The sequence below is a fragment of the Neophocaena asiaeorientalis genome, unplaced genomic scaffold, assembly GCF_003031525.2.
Source record: "Neophocaena asiaeorientalis asiaeorientalis breed wild unplaced genomic scaffold, Neophocaena_asiaeorientalis_V1.1 scaffold70, whole genome shotgun sequence".
Taxonomy (NCBI): domain Eukaryota; kingdom Metazoa; phylum Chordata; class Mammalia; order Artiodactyla; family Phocoenidae; genus Neophocaena; species Neophocaena asiaeorientalis.
Window position 1 is genome coordinate 11254288 of NW_020175410.1, and position 25321 is coordinate 11279608.

Consider the following 25321-nt stretch of genomic DNA (forward strand, 5'->3'; position numbering starts at 1 on the left):
AAGGGGTGGCTCTCAATCTATTTCTGATGTCAGAGGCTGTACCATTATCCGCTGCATGATGCTTCTGCCATGGAACTAATGAGGATCTCGTTATTTACTCTTCTTCCTAACATATAGTTTCTTCTGTTTTTATAGTTATCAACTTGAGTTCTGCTTTTCGATGGATCATGTAAAGACTTAAATGTAAATTGCATAAGTATTCTTAATCTTGGCCCCTGTCCATTTGGCCTATGTTCTTATTTACATTTTTAAATAGTCTGATACTAATGTATATTGGACGTATTTCATGCTAAAATAATCATTTTCTCTGTTTGCATTATTCATGGAGAAAACATTAAGTCACAGGTGAATAAAGCAATATTAAATATTATTCATTAGGGATCCAAAACCAAGAAGCATATGTTTTAGATTTTAGACTATAAGCAATGCCTATCGAAAAAGCTACATTCACGAAAAGTACCGGAATACAGTAGGCATAAGATGGACTTTTTTCCATTGTATTTATTATAAATTTTATTTGGACAAAAGTAAATAAAATTTAATAGGCACATGTATTATTTATCTTAGAATTTAAAAAAAGTTAAAAAAAATAAACTCTGGTTTTTGGCCTCTATGGGCCATGAGGGATTCATAAGTATATCGTGCACCTATTTATGGTGATCTTACTGGGATCATACACTGAGTAACAATTTGGTTGGTTATTAAGAGGTCAAATCATTCGAAAGGGCTGAAACTGTAATTGGGATAGGCCACCACTAGGTGGATTTAGGTCTCAGGTGGGGGTGTGTGTGTATATTTTAATTCTTTTAAATCTGAGATCCTGTTAAGTGACAATAAGTATCTTTTTTTTTTTTTTAAACAAAACCTCAGCTCTTTTACAACAGCTGAATGTGAACATGGATGCCTAATACGGGGAGCAAGGAAAATTAAATATAAGCTACACTATTTCTTTTTCTCATTTTGTGTATGGATTAATTATTATTGACAACTAATCTAAGGCTGATCCTTTTTCTGGACCAGATTTGCTCAGTTTGAATGCTCTCTCGGAGACACAGCTTATCTAGGCTGATGAATATTTACTTGGCAAAACAATGAAGAATTAACAGCACCTACCAGCACACCACCCACATCCTCCTTTCTCTGGCCACCTGTAGTTTTCCTTACTCCCTCAGCTTTTTTTCAGTGCAAGCAAGATATCTTCTGGAATACCCTACATTCTGAATTTATTTCTTCCTGGAGTCCTTAATTCAGTAGCACTTTCCTGTAAATTAGAAGTTACTTGAGGCTTGATTAGATTCAGGTTAAACAATTTTGACAAGAATACGAATAAGTGACATGTACTTCACATTGCATTGCATCAGAATATAAACACAGGTTGTTCCACTCTTTGTGATGCTAAATCTGAGTAACTGATTAAGCTGGTGACCACCAGATCAACAGGGTTAATTTGTCCTTTCTTTTTATAGATCCAATCGAATATTCTGCTCCCTAAAACTTTTCATCTGTTTGGTTTTAGCACCCATTAATGATTCTTGCCCAATTATTATTATATTGGAGTTGCAAATGGTGATTTTACTTCTACTATTTCTAGCATTAATATCGATAGGCAGTATTCTATTTCTTAAAAAATTCTCTGTTATTGAACTCCCCTTCTCCCTCTTCTACATTCTCTCTCTTTTTTTCTGGAAATTATTTTCAGTTTATAGAGAGCCATTCCTTACCTTTTTACAGATTTCTACCTTAATTTCTATCTCCAAAATCAGGATAATATTTATTTTGTAGGAAATTAGTACAATGATCTAATAAAACAGAAAGTCTCTATCCCATTTTCTTTCCCAGTGATTTAAAACTCTACATGGATAAATCCTCCAACTCATACCTTCTTAGTGCCTTGATTCTTCACTCCCAATACCCTTTTCTTCCACTACCTCAGCTATCCACTCCCATGGCCATATTCTGTATCAGAAACTTTCTCACTGTAAAACCTTTATTTCAAGTCTCAGACTCTCCAACAACCGCCTCCTGCATTTCCAAGTCATCTGCTCGGGTAGCGCTATTGTTCTAAAATCTTTGAAATTGTTCCAACCTCAAATCCATTGACAAGGCCTGCCTCAGAACTTTCTCCCCTTCCAACTGTCCCCACTCTGCATAACATCTCTCCTTGTCCAATCTAGCTCCCATCCTTTAATCACTTCCTTGAATATACTCTCAACTCCTTTGTACTTCTCTTCTAATGTCTTGTGGGGCAAAACTCAAACCATTCCTTTACTTCACATATGCACCTGAGCAGCTATATGTTATTTGGGAAAATCACAAAACAGCTGAATGCTTTCTCTTGCATGAATGTCAAAGCTCATATTCGGTACTCAAAATGTCAAGCAATCCTCAATTTCTTTAGCAGATTAGCTTTTCTCCTTTTAAGTTAATAATTTTATACCTCCTCCTTTTCCTCAAACTTCCCACCATCCCTCATCTACTCACACTTCGGCTTGAAGGCCTTGCCTTATAATTCATTGAGAAAATGGAAGCAACCAGACATGAGTCCCCTCATATTTCCCCATCAAATCTGCACCTCTCTCTATAGCTACATCCATCTCCTCCTATCTCTACTGTTAAAGTGGAGAAGGTGTCCTCCAGCTGTCCTTAGGATTTCATTTTTTCTATTATCCCTTCTCTCTTCTGCTTCATCAAACTCTTTCCCTACTGATTCATCTTCATCTTTCCCTACTGATTTCATCAGCACAAAGACATACTAATTGCATCTCCCGCTTTAAAAACAACACTCCCTTGACCCTACATTTCTAACCACCACATCATTTCTCTGAACTCCACTGTGGGGGCTTAAAATATGTCCACAGGGGCTTCCCTGGTGGTGCAGTGGTTGAGAATTCCTCCCCAAAAGAGGAGCCTAATGCACTGCTCCTTAAGAGTAGGTTGGATTTAGTGGCTGACTTCTAATAAACAGAATAAGGCAGAAGTGACATGTGACTCGGTCATAAAAGGCAGAGGCTTCCTCCTTGCTCCCTGACTCAGGTCACTCACTCACTGGGGAAAGCCAGCTGCCTTATTGTCAGGACATTTCTCAGGCAGCCCTGTGGCAAGGTCCACGTGGCAAGGAACTAAATCCTGCCAACAGCCACGCAAGTGAGTCATGTTGGAAATGCCTTCAGATGACTGCAACCTCACGAGTGACCATGAGCCAGAAGTACTTCACTAAGCTGCTTCCAGTTTCCGACCTACAACAATGCTGAGATAATGTATTTTAAGCTACTTTGTTTGGGGATAGTTTAGTGCATCATAACACATAATTAATACAGCCATGATAAGTAAATTATTCGAGATACACACTGTCTCCTCTTACTCATTACCCATTCACTTCTCAACCAACTACGGTCTGGCTTCTGTTCTTGCCACACAGAAACTGCTCTCATCAAGATCATCAGAGATCTTTGTGTTGCCGAATCCAATTACATCTCTCTCTGCTCTCCTCTCACTTGAGTTCTCAGCAGCATTTGGCATTTTTTCCTCTTCCTTCCTTCTTGAAACACGCTTCTGCCTTGGCTTTTGCAATACTATTCTTCTCTTTCTTCCCTCATTATCCCTTTTTTGACTCCTTTGCTGTTTCCTGTACCTCATCCAAATAGAAATGTAATGGTTCTTGAGGGCCAAAATTGGGTGCTTTCCTCTTTCCTCTCTCCCTTTCATTCTAATGGGTTTACATACCGCCTGTATGTAAAGTAAGTTGGATTACTACAAAATGAAGTGTATCTTTCAAATATAAATACAGGCAGATACAAATACATATTCTTGTTCTTCCCCTTTACTTCACAAAAGATAGCAGACTACACACCGTTCTGCACATTTCTTTTTTTCCAAATGTTCTAAAATCCATATTCTCTTTTTTCTGAAACAGCTTTATTGAGATATAACCACATTCTCTTTTGTGATTTGTTGCTCTCTCCATCACTCCTGGTCAAGATTCACTAATATGAATGATCTTTTTAAATTAAAAATTGTATGATAACAAACACGATGAAAATACATGGTTTAAAATGTTCAGACATCATAAGCCTTACAAAACAAAAGCAAAGTCTCCTTCCACGATCACTGACCTCCCCAATCTCCATGACCCCAATCTCATGTATCGACTCTTCAGTTTGTGTCATAGACTGTTTCTATGCATATCATACACATGCAAAACAGAGAATTCCTCTCATGTTTCCACCATAGGATGATATGTATGTACATTCTGCATCCCCCTGAATGGTACTTTGATTATCCATGGTGTTGGATTAACTAGATTTATGTACTGCACTTATTGTTTAGACATACATGCTTCCATTCGGTCCTATTAGCTCTTTGAGGAGCCCCACTGTATACGAAAGAAAGGCCCAGAGGGAATAGGTGATTTCTAAAGACTAAAGAGTCACTTCCACACAGAACTGGGACTTGACCTCAGGACTTTTGAATTCGTTTGTCCTGCTCTTTCAATGACAGTAAGTCCCTTTTTATGACACTGATGTACTCAGTGGTCTCTGCACCAAGCCAATTTGGCCTCTTGACAGGGTTTGAGTGACCATTACACTCAAAGATTAGCCTTCAAAGATTAGATATGGATGAGGGGCTATGGGTCCCTTTCCCCACAATCTCACTGCCAGGCAGTATGTTTCAATAAACACAAAGCTCAAACTCAAATCTGTCTCACACAAATGTTCATTACCAAGAGGCATGAAAATCATCCTGTGATCCGTTGTTCTGTAAAGTCAGTGAAGTCCCAGCTCTGTCCCGTGTATTTCAATAAGCACATGACAGAAAGTTTCAGTCTGAGACTAAGTTCTGAAGGGAGGATTCAGCTCACTTCAGATCAGAAAGCAGAATCTTCCTTGGTCAGTAGTGTGGACACAGCATACAACAGTGTTCTAGAGCTGGTGCTATGGTCTGAACATTTTGTCCCACCCCAGATTCATATGTTGAAATCCTAACCTCCAAGGTGATGGTATTAGGAGGTGGGACCTTCGGAGGTGATTAGCTTATGAGGGTGGAACGCTCATGAGCGGCACTAGTGCCTTTTTAAAAATTTATTTATTTATTTATTTATTATTTTTGGCTGTGTTGGGTCTTCGTTTCTGTGTGAGGGCTTTCTCTAGTTGCAGAGAGTGGGGGCCACTCTTCATCGCGGTGCGCGGGCCTCTCACTATCGTGGCCTCTCCCGTTGCGGAGCACAGGCTCCAGACGTGCAGGCTCAGTAGCTGTGGCTCACGGGCCTAGTTGCTCCGTGGCATGTGGGATCCTCCCAGACCAGGGTTCAAACCCGTGTCCCCTGCACTGGCAGGCAGATTCTCAACCACTGCGCCACCAGGAAAGTCCACTAGTGCCCTTTTAAGAGACCCTACAGAACTCCCTTGTTTCTTTCACTATGTTAAGACACAGCAAAAAGACAGCAGTCTAGGAAGCAGTTTCTCACTTGATACTGAATCTGCTGGCAACTTGATCTTGGACTGCCCAGCCTCCAGAATGTGAGAAATAAATGTTTCTTGTTTCTAAACCACTCAGTTTATAGGTTTTTTGTTATAGCAGCCTGAATGGACTAAGACAGCCAAGAACCCACTTCACTGGTTTGAGTATGCTGGCTTCCTTGTTCTTGTTCTTACTCTAGGCAGAGCTGGAGCTGCTTAGATTGATACAATATGTCTTGCTAATCCACATATTTTGGACAAAACTAGCTTTACCTTGAATAATTATCTCTAATATCTCTTGAGCTAATGAGTGAACTCTCCAGGTGCAGATTTTGATGGTGACACATGATATGGTGATGTCCAAAGTTTGGACTTCTTTAATGCTAACTAACCAGGTTAGGGGTCTGAATCACTGATTATGGTATTCAGATGATAACTATCCACGTTTAAGGTTTAAAGTCAATACACACACACACACACACACACACACACACACACACACACACACTCCTCTGCCTAACGTGAAGAAATTTAAAACAAATTATAGATGACACAGCACCTGCAATCAATTGCCCAAGAATATATCTCTTTTCTTACCCTCTTCTTCATGCTATGCTGGGAGCAACAAACGCGGCGAAATAGGAACAAGTACTCTAGGGTCAGTAGGTCTCAATCCAAATGGAATTTCTGACACTTCTTAGTTATGTAACCTTACATAAGTTATCACGTAACTTCTCTAAGCCTCACTTTCCTTATCTGTAAAATGAGGATAATAAGAAGTAATATGATAAAGCATGCAAAATGCTTAGTACATAGGAACAATTACTACTATTTCATCATCCTTTCTTTTTATTCTCCCAATATTTACTTCTCCCAAGTCCATATCTTGCATCCACCCATCTAATCAATTTTTAGAGGTTAACTATTAAGTGCAAAGTCCTGTGGCTGGCACTGGAAGACCCAGTGATCAATGCGATGGGGGTCTCTCCCTACAATTAACCTACACTCTCAGGTGGAGGAGGTTCAGATTTAAATGATGGTTAATGCTTATTGGCTTCTTACAATGTACCAAGCACAGTGGTGAGCACTTTGCTCTCATCATAACATCTGATTTTAAGCCACGTATGCGGCAGACATTCTTTTACAAAATAGGAATCTGCAGGGCAGGAAAGTTGAGCACCTTATCCAAGCTGGATATAACCCAGGTAGCCTGAGCCTTAAACTCTGGACGCACGCCTGCACCACGCCTCCTGGCCCCTCAGCTTTGGGAGCACTCCTCTCTTCTTCATATCTCTCCTCCTATGTCCTCATGAAAACAGCATTCAATTCCTCCTCTGCTTGAACTCTTTTAAAATTAATCTTAGAAATAACGATCTTACCAATACAACTCCAGATGTTACAGTGTTCCTCTAGTAGCCCTTCTTCCACAGCACAGTTAAGGAAGGGCACAGGGTCTGGAGCCAGACTGCCTGACTGCCACTCTCCAGCTGTGTGACCTAGGGCAAATTACACAGCTACCCTGTGCCTTGGTTTTCTCACCTATAAAATTGGGATGTTACCTACCTCAGAGAAGTACCGAGAATCAAAAGTAGGCAAAGTTCTAAGCACAGTCCAAGGCACATAGTGGGTGCTGCATAAATGGAAGGCTTTATTCCTACAGTAATTATGTATTCAGATTACATTCATGTACCCCACAGGTCAGAAACCTCCTTTTCTTTCCTTAATATCGCCAGTCCTGTATTCTCTCAAACACGTTTACTCAGTTAAACTCAACAGATCTAGTACTATTTCTTTCTGTTGGTAAATAAAAACAGATCATGCTTGAAGATGCTACTTTGCTCTGCCCAAACTCAAGTCTTCCTCACCTTCCGCCCCTCTCCCTCCAACCTGGTCGTCATCCTTCCGTTTATCACTGTTCCCTGTGTCGAGGGATCAATTCACCGTCTCATATTACTCCTTGCCTTCCACAAACGCAAAGTTTCGAGCTCTGAACTCTAGCTCCCCGCGCTCCCCCGCCCCTCCAGTTTCCACTTCAGGCCACACGAGGAGATGAGGTAGAACTCCGCAGCTTTGGGCAGCAAATCGCCTCCTCTATCGTCCCAGCAACCGGTGGGATCTTGCCGAAGCTGCCAAGAGAACACCAGACCTTAACCCAGGGCTACGGCTCCCGTCTCTGTATTTTGAGCCTTGAAGGATAAAAGAATCCCGCGAGTAAATGTTTCCTTGAACCTCGAGCATAAAGGTAGCTTTGATTCACGCGGATAAAGATGGCCTTGAACCTTTAGGGGCGGCGCGGCGGGGCGGGGCGGGGCGGGACAACATGACCTTAGCCCAACGCCCGGGCAGCGCACCAGCCCGGGAGGAAACGACGGGCGGGGTGGGCACCACCAGGGGCGGGGCAGGCGCCAGCCCGCAGCGCCTCCCCAGCGCCTGCGCTCGCGTGTCGCGCCCCAAGACCATGGGGAAGCTGGTGGCGCTTACCCTGCTGGGCGCCGGCCTGGCCCTAATCGGGGAGAGGTTAATGACGCTTAGGTGAGTTAGCATCTTGATGGGAACATCCTCGGCTCCTATTCTCTTCTTCCTAGTTAGGTTAAGGGCTGCCCGGTGCCGCCTTCCTATAGCGGTAAGAATGAGCAGTTTGGGACCCCATTCCTCAATCCCACCTAGCAAACTGTCCCTTGAGAAGCGCACATAGAGTGAGCTGACTTCTTGCCTTTCCTAAAATGGTGGGGCAGAAATGCCGTCCCGCACCCGCCCCTTTCCTAGGTTGCCCTTAGCATTCAGCTCCTGAACAAACTAACTCTTTTGGAAGCGCTGAACTTGGGGTAGGGAGCCAGGCTATAAGCTGGATGTTTTTTGGCCGACTCAGAGGTTGCCCAAGGCAAGTTCCACACTGAGGAGTACTGGGTTACCAACTCATCCCGGATTAAAAGAGCTAGGTGGACAGCAGGGAAATGAGCCAAAACCTGCAGGGGGAACCTGGCATTTTGTAGGTATCTGACCTTTTGAGGTGGAAGATCTCCTGGTGATAGCCATCCCAGAAATATCTCAGGAAAAGTTAATACTGGGCTGGTAAGAAGAAACGTTAGGTGATGATGTGCATTTCTGGGTGAATCTATTAGCCTCTACTTGCCTTCAATTGTCTTTGGGTTGTTTTTATTTATTTCTCTAAGTAGAAACTGGTCGTCTCCTCAGAGGTTCACGTCTAGAATCTGCTGAGGAGCCTAATGCCTTTTTTTTTTGCCTCTTAATTAATTAATTTATTTATTTTTGGCTGTGTTGGGTCTTCGCGCTGCTGCGCGGGCTTTGTCTAGTTGCGGAGAGCGGGGACTACTGTTGGTTGCTGTGTGCAGGCTTCTCCTTAAGGTGGCTTCTCTTGTTGCAGAGCAACGGGCTCTAGGCACGCCAGCTTCAGTAGTTATGGCACGCAGCCTCAGTAGTTGTGGCTCACGGGCTCTAGAGCGCAGGCTCAGTAGTTGTGGTGCAGGGGCTTAGTTGCTCTGCGGCGTGTGGGACCTTCCCTGACCAGGGCTTGAACCCATGTGCCCTGCATTGGCAGGCGGATTCTTAACCACTGCGCCACAAGGGAATTCCCGAGCCTAATGCCTTTTGATAATACTTCCTAGTTCAGCTTGAAAGAGTTTATTGTTACATTTGCTCCCAATGCACCCAAGTGAGAGAATCATAAAAAAATAATAATTATTATAATTTTTATAATAATTATATTATTATATATTATTATTATATAATAATAATTATAAAGCTGTAATTGTGGTCAGTTTAATGAATTTAAATACTTGCAAAGTAAATTAGCGTAAAAATTTAAAAATAATAAAGTTAAAGCAAAAGTTACAGGGTTTAGCTATTAAAATACCCTGTTGAATTTGGGAAAGCAGTAGGGGGCACAGGGATCAAAAGGCAAAACTATAGGGGGTTAAGGGAACCAAAGTGCAGATTTATAATAGGCAATACTTTAGCACATTAAATAATATTATTTTGTGCATTTAAATTAATAATATTTATTTACTATTAAATAAGTAATATAGGCACATTACCCAGATAATGTCCACATTATATAAATAAATAAAAGGAGATGTTTACTTATTTGTGATATCATCCATAAATGATGAGAAAGAGAGTTAATGAATATGAAGGTGATTAAAGACCATGTTTAGACATTGATTTTGGATGTTGTGCATTGACCTCCAGTGTTTTTATCTTCTGCAGAGAAAGAACTAATGCATATCGAGAAGTGGAGCCAGTAGAACCCCAGAACTGCCACCTTATTGAGGGACTTGGTATGTATGTGACAGTACAATTTCTTGGTACCATCCACCTGACAGAGGCTGCCAGCTAATTTAATTTGCTGCTACTACTTAAACCCTCCTATTGAGCCTTCAGCCTCATCAGCTTTACCCAAGCTACCTCATCCCACATCTCCAAGACGTCTCCTAAATGTCAAAACCTGTGGCTTTTTCTCAGTCCTCCTTCTTACTGACATCTCTCAGTCATTTGAAAAATGTTATTGACTACTCTTTGGTTGGTCCCTCACTGAACTGTGCTCCTGTCCCTTCTGTGAAATTTCACTTCCTTCTCTGTCTTCTTCTGTTGCTTATCTTACTTCTTTTTTTTCTTCTCCCCTCTCCTTGATGATATTCCTAACTTCAAGTGTCACTTCCTTCAAAATTTATCTGCAAGTACTAAGAGGAATATGACTTAGCCCTTATTCTCAAGAACTTCACAACCGACTGAGTTTTTTTTTTTTTAATTAATTGAAAATCCATAGCTGGATCCCTAATCACTCAAACTGCAGGCCTTCTTTTCCCATCTGAAATCTACTTTACCTTTCTGTCATTTCCTCCCTCATACCCCCACCTATAACCAGCTCTTCTTCTAGACTTCTCCTAAGCATGGTACCCGCATTGTCAAAGAGACTCAGTTCAAAATTTAGCAACCATTTGTTGTCCCCTCATCGCTCACTGTTTCACGTGAGATATGTTGGCCTCTCCTGGGCCGCCACACAGAGCTGATCTCATTTACTCCTTACTGCCTCAACTGCTTATTCTGGCTCCAAGTCTTTCACTCTCCCTGACAATACTACTAGAAAAACAAAATTCTAGCTAGATTCTGTTCACTGTTCTGGCAATGTGTTCTTTCATTTTCTCACCTTTGCTCATGAAATTACCCCCAATGATTTCTTCATCTCTGCTGGCTGAAATCAGCTGGAAACTCCTCTCATACCTCTGAACTCTCACAGCACTCTGAAACTCTGATTCACTTGTGACACCTACTACATGCTTTATTTTAGAGCCAGCAGTGTTCTTTTCTTTCTCTCACAATCAGACTGTAAACCTCCTAGGGTCAGGGACTGTGATTTATTTCAGTATGTGACAGGATGAAAGCATAGTTTATTGTGACATAAGAGATATATATATATATTATATAGCTCTCCAAGATATGTTACTTATATATATATATATATATATGTATATATTTTTTCTGATATACATATATATCAGAAAAAATAAGAGCCCTTTTGATTTTAGTTTTCTGCCCTTTTTCCCTCTCAACTTCTAAAAAAAGAAGAGCATTAGCCTGGTCCTTGTGCTCACTGGTCTTAGATGAGGTCTGTGCTGCCAGCTAGAAAGCAGAATGAACTGATGACAAACTACTTCCTGAGTTTGGTTTTTAAAAACCTGAGCTCCTTCAAGGGATTCTGATGGAGATGGGAGAAGAATATGTGGGTTTTCTGAATAACAGGGACCTTTGCCCCATTCTGGGGGAAGATCAAGACCTAGGAAGGAATGGTTAGAAAGTATCTTTAGGGAGGCTGGATCCTTTATACCGTGTGTCACAGCCCAAGCAAAGGTTATATGCGTACACACGCAGGACGTGGAAGTGGCGAAATTGTCTAAGTTAAAGGGACCACATGGGCTTGGCAGTGAGTAATTCAGTGGTGACTAGCGTAGAATAAAGGCCAGATGGACTTGCCCAAATATTCAGCTTCGTTTTAAAAGTCACCACCTATGGTACCTGCACAACCCTGGCAGAGAGACTCAGGTTGAATTTCCCTCCAGTTTAGTGGAACGTGGGCTCAGGGTCAGATTTAATTTGATTTTAAAAATAAGGAAATATAACATTTAATCATTTGTTCACTGTCTTGTGGAGTAATATTCATATTGACTACACATATATCTCTCAAAAGATAAGAGCCCTGCCAAGTAATTTAGAGGGGTAATTAGACTAGATCATTTCTAATATCTAGTCCAACTCTCAGATTGTATGATTCAAACAGACTTGAGAAGTTAAAACTAGAGCAGAAGAAAAAACTGTCATGTCACTTCTCATGTCTGTTGGCATGTGTACATTTTGTATTTGTAGAACTAAACAAGTGAGAATGATCATGGGTCATTTGTCAGTAGGACAATATTGCTATATATCTAAAAATAATAATACTGCCTTATCAAAGGCCTAGTGTCTATGAGCTTTCTGCTGAGTCCTTTGGAAACGTTTACATCATCCTCACAACCACCCTATAAGGTGAGTGCTGCCATCTGTCTTTGTAGATTAGGAAACTGACACCCAGAAGAATGAAGTTACTTGCCCAGTGGTCCAGAACTAGAGGGTGACAGGCCTAGATTATGAGCCAGAGCAGTTTTCTTCTATGCCTTGGTACTCTCTGTTGTGTAACACTGCCTTTCTTATCTACTGACAGCACATTTTTATTATGAAGCTTCAGGGAAGTATGATAGCAGCAGAAAACAGAAAATCTGAGGTGCAAAAAGGTGAAATATTAATAAATAGAGCTGACCGAGACAAGGCAGGCTAGATATTGAAATAAAGCTCACTAATAAGATAATACTCGCAAGACCCAACTATTCCAGAGTGAAAAGCTTTATGAAACAATGGAAAATACTAAAGGATTGAAGGCAGGGTGTGGTAGGTAGGCAATAACAGAGCTGGGGAAAAATTCTGATTTGTGTTTTCTTCAAGACCTAGAGTTTTGTGGTTAATTTTATTGGCGAACAAACTCTTCCTTTTTTTGTTTTCCTTCCCCAGTATTCTTTCTGGGAAGAAAGGTTGAAAGGTGAAATAATTCTAACCTCCAAAAACCATACCTCAAAGATCTTTTTGTGTTAAGTTCATCCTTTTTCCAAGGCTTTGAGGCTCAAGGATTGTCTTAACTAGGAAGTCCGTTTGGTTAATTAGAGCTGCACTTGAAATATGAATAGCTTTATCAGCTTGCCCTTGGCAGGATTATCAAGTAGACAGACAGCCATTGTATGTGGTGTCTTCCTATCTTCCCCTCCATCTCTTTTCCCTCCTATAGCTTCCAGCTTCTCCAAGATATGTTTCTACTCCACGGTAGGTTCCATTTGTTTTCTTAGCTGGCTTTCAGAACCTTCTCTCCAAGGTGTAAAATGAGGATAATATTACTTGATAGTAATTTGGTGTGACATTCTTTCAGGAGGTCTGTAGAGAACTATTGGAGGCCAAAGAAATGAAGTTATGCCAACTAATAGGGTTGACAGATTAAAAGGCAGTAGATGCCTATTTGTAAGCCTTGTTTTAGACTTGGCAGTGAGGGTTTTAAGGTTAGTTGTGCACAGGTTAATGAGTATGTGGAGGGGACTCAGGGGTGGGTTCCTGGGGACTCTTACTTCCACAGGTGCCACTGTTTCTGAGATGCATTGGGCCATCATGCAGATGCAGTGTAGGTGGGGGAGGAGGGCAAAGGAGGGTCAGGAGTAAAGTACAGTCAGCTACTAATTCTTTTCCACATCTGAGTGCAAAGCACCAGCTTCCCTACCCTCTGGGTAGAGCAAGTAAAGACAAGCATAGTCCCTTTGGAAAATGCCCACTCCTATTGCAGGTGAATTACTGAAGTGGTTAATGCTATCATGGGAGATATGCGACATGGTGTATGGAAGATAAAAAGACCAAACCAGAGAGTATACAACTCAGGACATCTTCTACTCAGAAATTAACACACACTTGTCAATAATTTAACCTCAAGACAAGACAAAGTTCAAGAAACTAAAGCAGTGTATCTTTTTTAGTCAGCATACCAGCTTTTACTGAAAGCTTTTACAGTGAAAAGGCAGGTATTATATTGGGTGCAAGCATACCGTACTGAATAAAACCTGGTCCTTGTTTCCAGGAAGCTTACTTTCTAGTAGGACATTAACAAATGCAGGAGGTCGCAGCCCAAGTTTGGAAAATGTCATGGTGGATGCAGTCACAGGTGACTGTATTAGTACATAAAATGGATGCTGAAGCCAAGAGAGGTTGAAAAGGCCGAGAAGGTAGCATACAACTCATCTTTAAGAGCCCGTGATACTCAGCCAAGTGGAGGTGAGGGTGGTGTGGGAAAGGTGTGGGTTGCCAAGAAGCACGTAGCAGCATGTGCTCAGGCATGTAGGTGAATAAGTCTGGCACATTTTAGGAACTGCCGACAGAAGTACTGCAGCACACCTGGAATGGAGAGTGAAGAGTGGGAGCCACAAGAATTGAGACCAGAGCCTCAATTCTGTGGAGAATTTGGGATTTATACTGCCAGCCCTAGTGGACCATTGGTGGGTTTTAAGCAGGGGCATAACAAGGTCAACTTTGCAATTTAAAAAGATGACTGTCAACAGTGCAGAGAATGGTTGTAGGGGAGCAAAGCTGACCCATTTGGAAGCTATTATAGAAATCCAGGAGGGAGTTCTAGAACTTGAAAGACTTGTGATTAGTTAGATTTGGGGAGTAAGGAAAAGGAAAGCATCAAAGATAACTCCAAGGTTCCTACTTTGTGTACTTGGGGGATAGAAGTGTCATCCACGGAAATTGAAATATAGAAAATGGAGCAGATTCAAGAGGGAAATTTCCAGGTCAGTTTGAGACATGTTGAGTATGAGAAATGAAAAGGCCAGGTAGAAATGTCTAATATACAGGTGAATACAGAGGCCTGGAAATTGGGCTTGATTTAGAGATTGGAGAATCAAGAGCATGTGAGTGGAAGCTGAAGCCATGGGCTAGAGTCAATGATGCAGGTAGGATGAGTACTCTACCCCTAGAAACAACCAAGGGCAGGTAGAGCCTGGGGAGTATCCACATCCAGGATGGAGGTGGGAAGGAGATCGGGCAAAGGGAAACCAAGAAGTGATTGTTTAGAGAAAAAAAAGTGAGAGAAAAAAGTTTGTTCAAAAACTAACCCACCCATATTCAACATGATTTTTAAAATTGCTTTATTCATTTTGCTGGATTCTCCCAAAGTCTATTTTACTCCATGTATAAAAAGCACTAAATCTTTCAGGCCATCAAAATACCATATATAGGTAAATCTTGATTAACTGGATTGCTTAGAAAATAGAAAGCTCTGATTAATGTAATTATTAGGTTACTGGTTGGGGATTAGTTTCAACCTTCAGCATAATCAATATGATTAAATCTCTGTCCTCCAATTTTCAGTGCCTATTGTTTATTATTCTGTTGATTCAAATTTGCATTTTCTTTGGGTTTGTTCCACTTTTCTTTCCCCTGTTCTCCTCTATCCTCTCTCAATTGCCTTTTGACACACTAATAACCCATTACCTTAGGTAACCATTTTCCCACGTATTCCATTTACTATAGCTGTGCAACAAACTACCCCAAAACTTAGGGACTTGAAAGGACAATAGGACTTCCCTGGCGGCACAGTGGTTAAGAATCTGCTTGCCAATGCAGGGGACATGGGTTCGATCCCTGGTCCGGGAAGATCCCACATGCTGCAGAGCAACTAAGCCTGTGCGCCACAACTACAGATCCTGCTCTCTAGAGCCAGCGTGCCACAACTACTGAGCCAACGTGCTGCAAGTACTGAAGCCCTCGTGCCTAGAGCCCGTGCTCTGCAACAAGAGAAGCCTCTGCAACAAGAGAAGCCTCTGCAACAAGAGAAGCCTCTGCAATGAGAAGCCCATGCACAGCGATAAGACCCAACGCAGCCAAAATAAATAAATACCCTGTTTTTTTAAAAAATAAAAAGGCAACAGTTATTTTGCTTATGAGTTTGCAGTTTGGGCAGGGCTTGGTGGAGACAGCTCATCTCTGTTCCATTTGCATCAGCTATGGTGACTGAAAGGCTGGGAACTGAAGTCATCTGAGACTCCTCCAGACCTCTCTCTGCACTGTGTGGTCTCTCCACAGTCTCTCTTCTGTAGCTTTAAAGTACCAGACTTCTTATTTTTAGGTTCAGGGGTCCCAAAGTACATGCCTTGAGAGAGAGAGAAAGCAGTGGCAGGTTTGGTTATGACTTTACCTTGTATGTCAGGTGGCATCACTCCCTCTTCATTCTGTTTGTCAAAGCAGTTAGAAAGGTCCACCCAGGTTCAAGCAGAGACGATACAGATGTAGCCTCTTAATGGAAGAGTATGAACATCACATTTTAAGAGGAGCATGTGGGGAGTGGTTCAAGATGGCAGAGTAGAAGGACGTGTGCGCACTCCCTCCTGCAAGAGCACTGGAATCACAACTAACTGCTGAGCAATCATCCACAGGAAGACACGGGAACTCACCAAAAAAGATACCCCACATCCAAACACAAAGGAGAAGCCGCAGTGAGATGGTTGGAGGGGCGCAATCACAATAAAATCAAATCCCATAACTGCTGGGTGGGTGACTCACAAACTGGAGAACACTTATACCACAGAAGGCCACCCACTGGAGTGAAGGTTCTAAGCCCCACATCAGGCTTCCCAACCTGGAGCTCCGGCAATGGGAGGAGGAATTCCCAGAGAATCAGACTTTGAAGGCTAGCAGGATTTGATTGAAGGACTTTGACAGGACTGGGGGAAACAGAGACTCCCCTCTTAGAAGGCACACACAAAGTAGTGTGTGCATCAGAACCCAGGGGGAAGGAATAGTGACCCCATAGGAGACTGAACCAGACCTACCTGCTAGTGTTGGAGGGTCTGCTACAGAGGTTGGGGTGGCTGTGGCTCACCATGGGGAAAAGGACCCTGGCAGCAGAAGTTCTGGGAAGTACTCCTTGGTGTGAGGCCTCCCAGAGTCCACCATTAGCCCCACCAGAGAGCCTGTAGGCTCCACTGCTGGGTCGCCTGAGGCCAAGCAACCAACAGGGAGGGAACTCAGCCCCACCCATCAGCAGACAAGCGGATTAAAGTTTTACTGAGCTCTGCCCACCAGAGCAACACCCAGCTCTACCCACCACCAGTCCCTCCCATCAGGAAACATCCACAAGCCTCTTAGATAGCCTAATCCACCAGAGGGCAGACAGCAGAAGCAAGAACTACAATCCTGCAACCTGTGGAACAAAAACCACATTCACAGAGAGAAAAAATGAAAAGGAGAGGACTATGTACCACACAAAGGAACAAGATAAAACCCCAGAAAAACAACTAAATGAAGCGGAGATAGGCAAATTTCCAGAAAAAGAATTCAGAATAATGATAGTGAACATTATCCAGGATCTCGGGGAAAGAATGGAGGCAAAGATCAAGAAGATACAAGAAATGTTTAACAAAGACCTAGAAGAATTAAAGAACAAACAAACAGAGATGAACAATACAGTAACGGAAATGAAAAATACTCTAGAAGGAATCAATAGCAGAATAACTGAGGCAGAAGAACGGAGAAGTGACCTGGAAGACAGAATGGTGGAAATCACTGCTGCGAAACAAAATAAAGAAAAAAGAATGAAAAGAAATGAAGACAGCCTAAGAGACCTCTGGAACAGCATTAAATGCACCAACATTCACATTATAGGGGTTCCAAAGGAGAAAGGACCCCAGAAAATATTTGAAGAGATTATAGTCCAAAACGTCCCTAACATGGGAAAGGAAATAGCCACCCAAGTCCAGGAAGTGCAGAGAGTCCCAGGCAGGATAAACCCAAGGAGAAACACACTGAGACACATAGTAATCAAACTGACAAAAATTAAAGACAAAGAAAAATTATTCAAAGCAACAAGGGAAAAATGTCAAATAACATACAATGGAACTCCCATAACGTTAACAGCTGATTTCTCAGCAGAAACTTTACAAACCAGAAGGGAGTGGCATGATATATTTGAAGTGATGAAAGGGAAGAGCCTGCAACCAAGATTACTCTACCTGGCAAGGATCTCATTCAGATTCGATGGAGAAATCAAAAGCTTTACAGACAAGCAAAAGTTAACCAGCACCACCTAAACCAGCACCACCTAAACCAGCTCAACAGCAGATGCTAAAGGAACTTCTCTAAGTGGGAAACACAAGAGAAGAAAAGGACCTACAAAAACAAACCCAAAACAATTAAGAGAATGGTAACAGGAACATACATATCAATCATTACCTTAAACATGAATGGATTAAATGCTCCAACCAAAAGGCACAGGCTTGCTGAATGGGTAAAAAAACAAGACCCATATATATGCTGTCTACAAGAGACCCACTTCAGACCTAGGGACACATACAGACTGAAAGTGAGGGGATGGAAAAAGATATTCCATGCACATGGAAATCAAAAGAAAGCTGGAGTAGCAATTCTCATATCAGACAAAATAGACTTTACAATAAAGACTATTACAGGAGACAAAGAAGGACACTACATAATGATCAAGGGATCAATCCAAGAAGACAATATAACAATTGTAAATATTTATGCACCCAACATAGAAGCACCACAATACATAAGCCAAATGCTAACAGCTATAAAAGAGGAAATTGACAGTAACGCAATAATAGTGGGGGACTTTTAACACCTCAGTTACACTAATGGACAGATCATCCAGACACAAAATTAAGGAAACACAAGCTTTAAATGACACAATAGACCAGATAGATTTAATTGATATTTATAGGACATTCCATCTGAAAACAGCAGATTACACTTTCTTCTCAAGTTCACATGGAACATTCTCCAGGATAGATCACATCTTGGGTCACAAATCAAGAGTTGGTAAATTTAAGAAAATGTAAACCATATCAAGCATCTTTTCCGACCATACTGCTTGAAAGATTAGAAATCAATTACAGGGGAAAAAAATGTAAAAAACACAAACACATGGAGGTTAAACACTACATTACTAGATAACCAAGAGATCACTGAAGAAATCAAAGAAGAAATCAAAAAATACCTACAGACAAATGACAATGAAAACACAACAATCCAAACCCTATGGGATGCAGCAAAAGCAGTTCTAAGAGGGAAGTTTATAGCAATACAATCCTACCTCAAGAAACAAGAAAAATCTCAAGTAAACAATCTAGCCTTACACCTAAAGGAACTAGAGAAAGAAGAACAAGCAAAACCCGAATAGTAGAAGGAAAGAAATCATACAGGTCAGAGCAGAAATAAATGAAATAGAAACAAACAAAACAATAGCAAAGATCAATAAAACTAAAAGCTGGTTCTTTGAGAAGATAAACAAAATTGATAAACCTTTAGCCAGACTCATCAAGAAAAAGAGGGAGAGGACTCAAATCAATAAAATTAGAAATGAAAAAGGAGAAGTTACAATGGACACTGCAGAAATACAAAGCATCATAAGAGACTACTACAAGCAACACTATGCCAATAAAATGGACAACCTGGAAGAAATGGACAAATTCTTAAAAAGGTATAACCTTCCAAGACTGAACCAGGAAGAAATAGAAAATATGAACAGACCAGTCACAAGTAGTGAAATTGAAACTGTGATTAAAAATCTTCCAACAGGGCTTCCCTGGTGGCACAGTGGTTGAGAGTCCGTCTGCCGATGCAGGGGACACAGGTTCGTGCCCCGGTCCGGGAAGATCCCACATGCCGCGGAGCGGCTGGGCCCGTGAGCCATGGCTGCTGAGCCTGTGTGTCCGGAGCCTGTGCTCCGCGGCGGGAGAGGCCACAACAGTGAGAGGCCTGCTTACCGCAAAAAAAAAAAAAAAATCTTCCAACAAACAAAACTCCAGGACCAGATGTCTTCACAGGTGAATTCTGTCAAACTTTTAGAGAATAGCTAATACCCATCTTTCTCAAACTCTTCCAGAAAATTGCAGAGGCAGAAACACTCCCAAACTCATTGTATGAGGCCACAATCACCCTGATACCAAAGTCAGACAAAGATACTACAAAAAAAGAAAATTACAGACCAATATCACTGATGAATATAGATGCAAAAATCCTCAACAAAATACTAGCAAACAGAATCGAACAACACATTAAAATGATCATACACCATGATTAAGTGGGATTTATCCCAAGGATGCAAGGATTCTTCAATATACTCAAATCAACCAGTGTGACACACCATATTAACAAATTAAAGAATAAAAACCATATGATCATCTCAATAGATGCAGAAAAAGCTTTTGAAAAAATTCACCACCCATTTATGATAAAAAACTCTCCAGAAAGTGCGCATAAAGGGAACCTACCTTAACATAATCAAGGCCATACATGACAAACCCACAGCAAACATCATTCTCAATGGTGAAAAACTGAGAGCATTTCCTCTAAGATCAGGAACAAGACAAGAATATCCACTCTCACCACTATTATTCAACATAGTTTTGGAAGTCCTAGCCACAGCAAGCAGAGAAGAAAAAGAAATAAAAGGAATACAAATTGGAAAAGATGACACAAACAGATGGAGAGAAATACCATGTTCTTGGATTGGAAGAATCAACACTTTGAAAATGACTATACTACCCAAAGCAATCTACAGATTCAATGCAATCCTTATCAAATTACCAATGGCATTTTTTACAGAACTAGAACAAAAAATCTTAAAATTTGTATGAACAAACAAAAGACCCCTAATAGCCAAAGCAATCTTGAGGGAAAAAATGGAGCTGGAGGAATCAGACTCCCTGACTTCAGACTATACTACAAAGCTAAAGTAATCAAGACAATACGGTACTGGCACAAAAATAGAAATATAGATCAATGGAACAGGATAAATAAAACTCTTAGAGGAAAACATAGGAAGAACACTCTTTGATATAAATCACAGCAAGATCTTTTTCGACCCACTTTCTAGAGTAATGGAAATAAAAACAAAAACAAACAAATGGGACCTAATGAAACATAAAAGCTTTTGCAGAGCAAAGGAAACTATAAACAAGATGGAAAAACAACCCTCAGAATGGGAGAAAATATTTGCAAACGAATCAATGGACAAAGGATTACTCTCCAAAATATATAAACAGCTCATGCAACTCAATATTAAAAAAACAAGCAACCCAATCTAAAAATGGGCAGAAGACCTAAATAGACATTTCTCCAAAAAAGACATACAGATGGCCAAGAGGCACATGAAAAGCTGCTCAACATCACTAATTATTAGAGAAATGCAAATCAAAACTACAATGAGGTATCACCTCACACTGGTTAGAATGGGCATCATCAGAAAATCTATAAACAACAAATGCTGAAGAGGGTATGGAGAAAAGGGAACCCTCTTGCACAATTGGTGAGAATGTAAATTGATACAGCCACTATGGAGAACAGTATGGAGGTTCCTTAAAAAACTAAAAATAGAATTACCTTATGACCCAGCAATCCCACTATTGGGCGTATACCCAGAGAAAACCATAATTCAAAAAGACACATGCACCCCAATGTTCATTGCAGCACTGTTTACAGTAGCCAGGTCATGGAAGCAACCTAAATGCCCATCGACAGACGAATGGATAAAGAAGATATGGTACATACGTACAAAGGAATATTACTCAGCCATAAAAAGGAATGAAATTGGGTCATTTGTAGAGACGTGGATGGACCTAGAGACTGTCATACAGAGTGAAGTGAGTCATATATCGTATATTAATGTGTATGTGTGGAATCTAGAAAAATGGTACAGATGAACAGGTTTGCAAGGCAGAAATAGAGACACAGATGTAGAGAACAAACATTTGGACACCAAGGGGGTAAAGTGGGGTGGGGGGTGGTGGTGGTGGGATGAATTGGGAGATTGGGATTGACATATATACACTAATACGTATAAAATAGATATCTAATAAGAACCTGCTGTATAAAAATAAATAAATAAAATAAAATTCAAATTAAAAAAAAAAGAAGAGCATGTGGCTTTGATACATCCTGTTTCTACCATATGTGTAAATTACAGTTTACCACTCAATAACCATTGCCTTCATTTCACCCTCAATGCTGCCTGCTTGGCTTCACATTATATGTGGGTCTATCTCTCTCCTAGAAGCTACGAGAGCCCCTTTTTCATCCTGTTCTTAGTCATATCTTACTTATCATATGCCTCTTTCCATAGAGAAATGCACATGACCAGCTCTCAGTGAGAAAAAGATCTGACTAAAATCTTTCAAATTCAATTATTTCCAATAGTTTATCCTAAGATCTATTGGTTTTATAACAGAGAACAGTTACTCAGTAATTTCCCAATATGATAGGAGAAGGATAGATTTTTTCAGGCCTCAGCAAGTTGGAGAGGAGAAATACTTGGCAGAAAGGCCTTTAAGAGAGCTTCGCAGTGAGGACTTTCCAAATGTTATCACTTGGTCTGTAGATAAGTATTCTGTGGGGAATAAAGCTGAATCTCTTAGGACATACCCTGAGAGTTTTTATTTAAAGAATAAATCTAGGATATGAATTTATTTTATAGTTATTTGCTTTTTTTTCTCCTGAGAATGGACTTCTAAAAAAAAAAAAGAATTTAGTATTTCAAGAGTCTGGCTCAGGTTTTAGTGGAGTGTATCATGCCTGTGGCAGTCCTGAAAGTTAATAGTTTCCCAAGTAAATAGTTTAAAAAGTTAAGGTAGTTTCCAGAAGAAGTTCAAAGTCTTGACTATGTGCGTGATTTACTTTTTAAGGCTTTGTACACGCATCTTTCTGATCCTCTGCTTCTTTTGCAGAAAATGGCTCTGAAGATATTGACATACTTCCTAGGGGGCTGGCTTTTATCTCCAGTGTGAGTATTTTCCATGCCCCTCAGATGCTCATGTCAATAGCTGCATGGACAGTACATTAATGTTGCCGACTACAGCTGCCAGATGGATCCCTACACATTCATCCCGCCCATGGGTAAACTAGTCAACTAAAAAAGCCAAAATGGGATTCCAGAAGGCTAATTAAGATACCACGAAAAAGAAAAAAAAAAAAAAAAAAAGATACCACGGAAATGCCAGGCTTGCCTAACCCTTGGTGGGCAGCTCCCTGTGGGCAGTTATATACCCAGTAGTGTCTCAATAAATGTATATTGAATTCCATTAGATTCCTAGATGAGGCACCAGATTTGCTCAGCTGTTGTTCATCCTCATCATCACTCTATTTGCTGGGCCTCAGCTTCTGGAAATCATCTTCTCACTAATTAGTATTCCTCTCATCATGCCTTCCTATGTTTGGAGCTCAGTAAATGTTTGTGGATTGAATGTTAACCATGTTACTCAATTCAAAACCCTGAGCACTTTCCATCTTGGATACCTTGCCTTTCAAAGAGAAGCTCTTTCAAAGAAGAGTAGGGAAAAACCTGCATTTTATTCTCAATACCACCTTCACAGGTTTGGGATGATGAGGAAGCTATGTGAAGGACTGAATTTCAATAAATTAAAATGTATATGTTGTGAAGATGTTGAAAATTATCATGTACTTATTAAATCAGTTGCATTTGGAACGGGACCTAGGATTTTGAAAAAAGTAGGTTGACTACATTTCCAATGTGAATTCTGATTGCTGGAATTGCATGCTCTAATATTCCATTTTGGCCAATAAAATACTACCAAATAACATAAAATTTTAAAATCTATATCTTTTTGGCCAGAAACAGGGCACATAAAATATTCCTTAATGGCCCCAATTTCTAAATTCTTAAGTATAGTCAGGGTCTCATTTGGATTTTAAATCGCTGCTGCTGGTGGTACATGTGAGGGTGGGAGGGTGGGTGGGAGGGAATTTATTTCTTTAGTTTTCCTCCAAAACCAAAAATAAAACAAAGCTGTCTAGAAAAGCTTTTTCTTTGTTGACTTAAATTACCTATTGTCAATTTAGATTTTCAATGTTATGCCAAATAGACCTTTAAAAATAATTACTTTACAGCTAGATTTCTTTGCTATTTGGAAATAATATTTGTAGTTCCTACTGTATGTTTCTTTTCTATTTTCACTAGAACTAAGTGTACTAAACTCTTGCTATTCAGAAAGTAGAGATTTTCATCACAAATAATTCCATGAGAAATGTTAGCTCTTTTTGCAAAATAACAAACAACTCATTCTTATAGGATAAGGATAATGTTCTTTGCTTATTTTTGATCTTTCTGTACTGCAGTAAATTCAAGTCCTTGTTCTTGGTTACCTCCTACTGCCCTTTCTTGCCATCCTAGAGCATGTTCGGAAGATGCTGATTTAGAGAGTAATTCTGTGCGATAGATATCTTTAGTGTATTTAGAGGTGCCAAGCAGGCTGTTGCTTCCTTACCTTGGGACTTGGCATGCTCTTTGCCTGCAAGATTACTCCCTTCTTCAATGTTATTGGCTAACTCCTAGTTCTCTATGAGGGCTCATCGTGGTGGCACTTTAATTCCTCAGGAAAATCCCTAACACTCTCTTTCTGGGCAAGGTGACTCTTTGATGGTCCTACAGGTTCCTTGTGGTTAGGGTCTTAGATGCCACACCATATCTGATACACTTGCTCGGCGCTGCCTCCCAGGATTTCAATCCTTTTGAGACCAGGACTTTGGAATGTACATTGCCACACTAGCACCTAACATACTACCTGGCATACACAGGTGCTTGACTACTTACTGAATGTATGTACTGATGAATGAGGGCAGTGGAGGAGTTCCATGCCTGTCCACATGTACCTGTAGTCTGTTGGTGGAAATAAGATGCCTGCACATCCAGGTGATTTTCAGTGGTGAATGGTATCAAAAGAATTGCTTGCAATCACTTGCCACAGATTCTTAAACAGAATTTCTGCCTTAAACAGAAAACCAGGCAAGTGTGAAGCCATTTCTTAGAAGAGTTTCATTCATCATGACGCTTAATGTAGGCCACGTTTGTTTGCCATGCTCTACACTTATTCCCCAATCAAATCATTTCCATTTCCAGAGCACCCAGTCGTTCTACTGGCTGTCAGTGCCTTCACATTCCCCCAAGCTCCCACGGTACTTGCTATGGTGTTCCACCTTGAGCTGCCTTCCTGAGCAATATTCTCTACTGTCAAACCTTTCTTTATGGTGTGGCAGAAAGAGACTGTACAACTAATGATCTGAGTGATTTAGGCAATTCACTTCTCTGGGCTTAATTTTCCTTAGGTGAAAAAGGGAAGAATTAGATGTCTCTGACTTTTTTCCCCCAATGTTACTGGACTTAGTGACAAATTGACTATGGAGGGAAGGGGAGACTTGGAGACTCAATTTTCTGGCCTGAGGTTGGGGAGAGCAGTGATTCCCTTAACAGAGAAGAATAGATACAAATGAGATCAAGGATTCTAGGAGAGATGATTCTGGTTTTGACCATTTGATTTTGAGCTGCCTTTAGGAAGAAGTTGGGATGTAAGCTAGGGCTCCAAAGAGGGGTTCCAGGGAAATGTGCATGTTTGAAAATCACTGGTATAGAAGAAATACCTGTAACCTTATAAATAAGAGCTACAAGGGAGGAGTGTAGAATGAGAAGGAAAGACGGATGGATGAGGACAGAGGAGGAAAGGGCAGGAAGAGAATTTAGACTAGCCCTATACAGTGTAATAGCTAGAACAGGGCAAAGGAACTTGGCAAAGAATTTGATAAGGCAGCAGTAAGCAAAGAGAGAGGCTTCCTTAGAAGACGGGCTCTTGACTGACGATGGCAGATTCGAGCTCTGGAAGCAGAAGTTTGTGGCTAGGGACATGCCGATCTCTCCTCTAGGTGTGGTGACTTAAGGAGAGGGAATGATAGAGGGAATAGACCTTCCACTGATGGGC

General features: G+C 40.9%; 1 protein-coding gene across 1 annotated transcript in view; it reads left to right on the forward strand.

Moving 5' to 3' along the window:
• The first annotated feature begins 7907 nt into the window (after nucleotides 1-7907).
• The window catches only part of PON3 (paraoxonase 3), a 32628-nt gene continuing 15214 nt past the window's right edge, over nucleotides 7908-25321 (forward strand). Inside the window, exons 1-3 of the mRNA XM_024767062.1 lie at nucleotides 7908-7988; nucleotides 9684-9754; nucleotides 22280-22335. Of these exons, the coding sequence (XP_024622830.1) occupies nucleotides 7915-7988; nucleotides 9684-9754; nucleotides 22280-22335 (201 nt within the window). The 5' untranslated portion in view covers nucleotides 7908-7914. The remainder of the gene's footprint in view (nucleotides 7989-9683; nucleotides 9755-22279; nucleotides 22336-25321) is intronic.